Below are 7354 nucleotides of genomic sequence, written 5' to 3' on the forward strand. Positions count from 1 at the left end.
AATTGTGGGTGAGGGAATTGGTCAGTAACAATTGGTCAGATTTTTGAAGACTGATCAATTCCCCCCTCCCTCTCTCTCCCTCCTCACTCATAATTCTCTTCTTTCTCCCCCATCACTCCAACAAGTAGCATATAAAAAGGAACGACCCGGAGGGACAGCTCAGTATCAGGCTGCTCTTCGCCCTGATGAAGTGGACTGCAAGGTTCACGAAACGTTGGCACTTCAAGAATGGATCTGGACACGGAGGAAACTCGCGAAACGCATAACTTTTATATAAAAATCAAATATTGTAAATTTTCAAACATATATATATATATATATATATATACATACATACACATATATATCTACGAAACTAATAAATCATGAGGCCTATTCTTTTTGGCTGAACTTTTGCACTAGTTCATCTTTCTTCCTTTTCTCTACAGGAGGAGAGAAAAGGAAGAAAGATGAACTGGTGCAAAAGTTCAGCCAAAAAGAACAGGTTCATGAATTTGATATCATCCCAGATAGCAACGTGTCTATCTTGTTACTGGCATGTTACTTGTTAAGTATATATTGTTAAGTATGTGTTGCTATCAAAATTGCAGCAATTGAATTCTCATTTGTTGGCAACTTGATTCCTTCACGATATGATAACATTGAGTAATAACTTGAGAACAATTTGCCGACTTTAAAATCGTCAATATCAAAACTCGTACTATTGCCATGTTGCTATAATAATGCCGTCATACAATGCTATCATATTACCAACAATGTAATATGATATTAACGCAGCTATCTTGCTGTTAAACTACTGGCAATACATATACACATTGTTGTCTAAATGTTGCTACAATGTCGGTGTATTCAAAATCGTTGAAGATAAATCTATGGCAAGTTACCAGCATCATAAGCAATCACAGATTTGTATGATTTTGTTGAGATACGCTTTGCTATTTGGAGTATTGTCAGTTTCTTACTTTAATCACTTAAATTTTAACAGTCACGTGAGCTTCCATAGGCGCTGACCATCTTTAATAGTATCTCATCGGTATTTAATGATAAACATTTAAATGGAACATTGAAATGCTTATTTAAAGAAAGAGAGAGAGAGAGAGAGAGAGAGAGAGAAATAAAGGAGAAAATAAGATAGGGCAACTTAATTATTTCACACATGCGCAGTCCATTTTGCTAACATAAAATCAGGAGAATTACGTTACTGTACAGTGCGTCAGGTATTTGAGGACATATTGACTTTAAAACTAAAATTTGTATATTTCTTAGAAAACTTATTGTATTTTAAATTTTTGCAGCAAACTAAGTGACTCGTATGCTATACAATTAATCGATAAAATCGCCTTCAGCGGCAATAACAGTTTCAATTCTCTGCCGGAAACGTTTGCATGCCCGAATCAAATGATCCTCGTCCACATGCGTCATTACTCTGGTAATAGCTGCTCTTAGGGAATCAAGCGTGTTATGGGGTTATGTTTATTGGTCTCCCGTTCAACAACGCCCCACACGTAGTAATCCAAAGAATTAAGATCCGAGGAGCTAGGTTTGGGGTTATGTGATCATGCAGATTCTCGGACATCCAATCTTGCGTCGTCATGGCTTTATATGAAGGAGCAGAGTCCTGTTGGAATACGTATGGCTTCTCACCATGCACGCTATTTATCCAGGGTTTCACAACTGCTTCTAAAACCTCAATGTAGGCAGCAGTATTCACCCGAAGGGTCCTTGAGGAAAGAAGTGGGGTGCTATGACGTGTTCTTCATTGCTCATCACTCTCAAAACCATGACAGTTGCCGGAAACTTTGTGTGCATAACATGAGGAACATCTGAAGGATCCGCACATAACCATCTATCATTTCGTCGGTTTATTTTTTTATCCTGATCAAAATTTTTTTCGTCAGAAGAAAACCAGAGCATATCCGGGATTTCAGGATGTTTTAACTTGTTTAAAAGTCGTTGTGGATGAATCGCTGTTCTCGAGTTTGTGTCAACATAAACTGACTTTTGCGCATCATGTAGGACTTGTACCGGATGTCTTCGTGAACAAGGCGACGGATTATGCACTCAGAAACTTGAAGGTCTCTCGATATGACCCTTATGGACTTTGAAGGATCTTCATTAATAATGCCCTGAACTTGCTGCAAAGTGTGATGTTCTAACTCTGTCTGAATGTGCCTCATGTTTTTTGCGCTTGGCAACATTTTCCACATTGCCATCAGATGCTTCTAACTCTCGACAAATTTTGTGAACAAACAATCGGGCGACTTCCAAAAATTGGGAGATTTCAAGATCGCTGTGATTCGCGTGTATAGTGACGATAACAGCGTGTCTTTTAATTTCCTGAGTCAACTTATTGTCCTCCATTTATGATCTGAACAAAAAAGAAATAAAAAAAAACTTGCTGCGAAAACTTAGCAGGCACATATAGGTAATTCTTTTACAAATAAAACACCTGTCTGATCGACACCTCTTCGATTTGACTGAAACTTTTTTTACGGATTCTATGTCGAAAAAAAAGACATACGTGTCCGAGGAATTTTTTTTTATTTGCATATTTTCGATAATACAAGTGATCGAACATTTGAGAATGGCAAGTTTTTTGGCTTGGAGACTCATTTTCATAAATCCATAGGTCCGAATCTTTAAGAGCTACAAAATTTTCACCAATTGCACTTTTGTAGCTGAAGGACTGAACTGTAAGAAAAAAATTTTTTTTACAAAAAATACTAACAAATTTATATTGTTATTAACAATTTAATTGTTTAAATCGATTTTTAACAAACGCCCCCAAAACGAATCAAGTTTTTAGTATTTTTATCGCATTCTCCGTCAAATTTTACGTCAAAAACATGTTTTCAAAATATGGTACCTTTTCAATTATTATTGTTAAAATATTAATTTATATAGCGCGTAACGGCCAAAAAAACGGTTTTTTGCTAATAAAACGAAATCTGTAACTCGTATCAAAAAAAGTTAAATGTAAAAGTTGTAGATAATTGACAGATCTACAACTTTTCTCGAAAATTTTTTTTGACATAACCTCAAAATTTTAAATTAAATTGCAAAAATTTGGCCGTTACGCGCTATATAAATTAATATTTTAACAATAATAATTGAAAAGGTACCATATTTTGAAAACATGTTTTTGACGTAAAATTTGACGGAGAATGCGATAAAAATACTAAAAACTTGATTCGTTTTGGGGGCGTTTGTTAAAAATCGATTTAAACAATTAAATTGTTAATAACAATATAAATTTGTTAGTATTTTTTGTAAAAAAATTTTTTTCTTACAGTTCAGTCCTTCAGCTACAAAAGTGCAATTGGTGAAAATTTTGTAGCTCTTAAAGATTCGGACCTATGGATTTATGAAAATGAGTCTCCAAGCCAAAAAACTTGCCATTCTCAAATGTTCGATCACTTGTATTATCGAAAATATGCAAATAAAAAAAAATTCCTCGGACACGTATCTCTTTTTTTTCGACATAGAGTCCGTAAAAAAAGTTTCAGTCAAATCGAAGAGGTGTCGATCAGACAGGTGTTCGATTTGTAAAAGAATTACCCATATGTGAGTGTCCTCAAATACCTGACGCACCCTGTATATACTGTGATTCAATTGCAGGTAGCGATTGATTGTACCAATCTACAAAGTTTTTACAATATTTTTAGGAGATAAGGGTCTTGCTATTGTTAGATCTAAACGCGGTCCGGCTGCCGCGATGAGTGGAACGGCCAAACAACAATCGCAATCCTCTGTGCTGGCCTCATTTACTCGAAGAATCCTATCATATGGTCGCAATATACCATCACATGGTCCGCCGGGGCGCAAACGATTTATGTAAACTCCTCGTTCATAAAGACCATCCGATACCGAGAAACCAAAATCTTCATAAACTGGATCCTTATGAAGCGATACGTGCACTATTTGTTGGGATCTGCTGTTGGCACCATAGCTGCGCTCTTGTGTTCTGATTTTTTTTAATATAAAAAAAAAGAAACGTTAAACGAATGAATAAAAACAAAAGCTATTGAAAAAATCTTGGTTTTGAGTTAATCAATTGATACTTCGGATAAGATGGTATCGACAAATCTAATTGTCCGCTGTCCGTAGAGGCGGTATCCCAAAGTCTCAATATCTCCGGTATGGTACTGCTGTTTTCTTCCAATTCGCCCCAAGAATCCATCGCGCTGTCTATACTGGGAAGACTCTCTCTACCTGAGCGTAACGCACCATTAGCAAATTGTGCCTGAAGTGTATCACTTCCAATATTGAGCTCTCTACAATAATCCCTGCAAAAGTTAAATGTCTTTCAAATCTTAATCTTAATACAAGACTCCGAAGATTAAATCACAAAATAGATATACAAGCCAATGTGAATCAACGCAAGTTCGTCATGTGTAAAATTCATATATTTGAAATAAAAAATTACGTTTCAACTGTTAGTATTGGGTATATATCCGTTTGTTCATTTCTTATGGTTTAAGACTTAAAAACCTATTGTAGATCCGAACTAAAGAAGTACGGCAATGTCTCGTAATAACGTTTCGTTTGTTGTATTTATAAACGCCATTGCACGTAAAAGTTTTAGGGTGCATTCCGATATTCACTGCTAGTGTTGAAACTATATAGTATACGTTACGTGCGCTATAGATTTTCAGCATTGACAGTGAATGTCGAAACGCTTAGTAACCTAAGACTCTAAAAAGTGATAAATTGATTGGCAACGAGGCAAGCGATAAGTCACGTGACTGTCTTCTTATTGGTTGGTCATAAGGATAAGGCGTTAATCATAATCTTTCGACGGAACGAAAACTTACGACTATAATCATGGCTTTGAAGTTATGACGTTTCATTCAAGTTGCTTTTGTGCAGAGGATACGATAATAATTAGTTCCGACGCAGTAACCAATCAATGAATAGTTTTTCACGGTCTTACGATTACGACTTTTACGTATAATGGTCTGTGCCATTACCATATCTTCATATTTAAATTTTTAGTGACATTTGATTATAATAAATTTTTTTTATTCAGTATTAAATAATTTTTAAATGAATGATTTGAATATTCTGTTATATAAATACGACAGATGACATTTAAGAGACCAATTCTATAACTCTTAACGATAGTCGTTGATGTCATTGCGCAACTTTTTTACTCTACATAATATCTGTGCGACGACATTAATGACTCGTTAAAAGTTACAGAATCGATCCCTAAATTATAATTATTGACAATAGTTAACGATGTACTGACGACTTTGTATTATTTTCCTTTTGTAATTTGTTAAACAACTAAAGATAAATTTTGTTAATTTCGTACTGGATGAATGACCAAAGTGTACTAACGAAAATTCAAAGTAAGCATAAATGTGCAAATAATGAGCAATCGAATGAGCTATAGAAAATTAATTTTCTCAAAATTATAGGGTTATAGCCAACTTCACCTGGGTCGTTTTATAATCTAGTTAAATGCAACTTTTAAAAGCTCTGTACAAGAAAATTTCAATTGGATTTTGTTCTGGGTAAATAGACTTACAATTTGAAGGGAGTAACGACTCATTTGAACGCTTGCATTAAACATTTCTCGTTTATAGAAACGTAATTATGATAGATCAATTCAATAGATGTTGTCAAATAGGGACATAATTAAAATATATTTTTTTAATAAAAATAAAGTTATAGTTTTTCTATACTCATTTTTACGTATCTGGCGAGACGTTACACTTTAAAGGTTAATATAGCATGAATGTGTAATCTTCCTGTTACAGTAATTTGCCCACTGTAGTTTTTATATTGTAATTACATGCGCATAATCCACTCTGTAACATTATTATCGGCGTGTAATCCTTCTATTAAAAAATTTATTAATTTCAATATTTGTATTAATTACACGCATGTGATTCGTTATATGTAGTAATTTCGCATGAGAATTATAGTAATCATACGGATTACAATATGCGCCCAGTGATTCTTTTCCGTAAGGTAAAGTCAAGGTCAACATGAATTTCTTAAAATAGGAACCACTATTTTTTATTTTTGTAGCATATTTCTGTAGCTGAAGTCGAGGCGTTTTCAAAACACTATCCAGATAGTAAAATGTTAGCGGGATATCGACAGATTGATAGCAGATTTGATCAGAAAATATTAGCAGACCACAACTGATGTCGCATTCTGTTCCTGTTCTAGAAGTATTTTTCAAGTTATAAAGCTTGGACATTTAACATTACCCAATGTGTTCAACCGATAACTAAAATCTCTTGCTGTTCAGGATCATGTCTTACATATAACATTTGTTAAGATCAAGGCCATTTGAAATTCCTTTTATTTTCATTTTTGCACTAAAAATTTATTTTTACATAAAAATAAAAATAAGAAAAACAACCTCCATTAACCTTGATTTTGACAAATAATAAATGTTATCCAGGTTATAATCCTGAATAACATTTAAGAAGTTTTAAACGTCGGTCAGACATCTTTGGTAGTGCTAATGCAGGTAGTACTGTAATTTTCAAGCCTTATAACTCGAAAAATCCTTAACGAAAAATAATTATAAAATTTTAAAAAACTCTTGATATAAGCTATTAAATTCTGGCATTAAAAATAGAATATTTCATTAAAAAAAAATCGATTTGACCTTGACCTGACCTTGGCGATGCTACCCAAGGTCAAACTGATAAAATCAGTAAATAGAATTTAAACTACACAACTTTTGTATGAAACATTTTTCTCAGAAATGCTTACTTTTTAAGATATTTACGGGATCCGGGAATTTTTTGAACACCCTGAATATATTATATGTCATAATAACGAAACCTAAAGTCTTAATAAGAAATCATTACAACGATTTCTATGTAACCATCATTTTTAGTCACTTAACATCATTAATATAAACATATTATATCTAGTATTGACATTAAAGTATTGTAACATGACTTTGTTACTTAGGTTCCCAGATAGCAAAGTGTGTCTCAGTAAAATCGAACAAATCTGTAATTACTTATGAAGCTGGTAATTTGCCATAAATGTCTTCAACGATTTTGAATATACCGATATTGTAGCAACATCCAGACAACAATGTGTATATGTATTGCCAGCAGTTTAACAGCAAGATAATTGCAACAATATTATCTTGTGTTGTCAGCAATATGACAGTTTATATGTTGCTGTATGTTATTATGGCAACATGATGGCAATAGTATGAATTTTGATGATGATCTTAAAGTTGTCGGCAAACTATATACATATAACATATATATACAATATATATATACAATATATATACAATATATATACATATTAATAGATTTTAAAAAATCTACAAAACTTGCGCTTGATTATTCGAACTAACTCTCGTTAG

General features: G+C 33.5%; 1 protein-coding gene across 1 annotated transcript in view; it reads right to left on the reverse strand.

Annotated features, from left to right (window-relative positions):
- Positions 1–2351: 2351 nt before the first annotated feature.
- Positions 2352–7354, reverse strand: part of LOC108747254 (glutamate receptor-interacting protein 2) — a 17294-nt gene continuing 12291 nt past the window's right edge. The window contains 3 exon segments of the mRNA XM_018484633.1: positions 2352–2368; positions 3592–3964; positions 4062–4286. Coding sequence (XP_018340135.1) covers positions 3640–3964; positions 4062–4286 — 550 coding nt within the window. The 3' untranslated portion in view covers positions 2352–2368; positions 3592–3639.

Source organism: Trachymyrmex septentrionalis, unplaced genomic scaffold (genome assembly GCF_001594115.1).
Source record: "Trachymyrmex septentrionalis isolate Tsep2-gDNA-1 unplaced genomic scaffold, Tsep1.0 scaffold196, whole genome shotgun sequence".
Lineage (NCBI taxonomy): Eukaryota > Metazoa > Arthropoda > Insecta > Hymenoptera > Formicidae > Trachymyrmex > Trachymyrmex septentrionalis.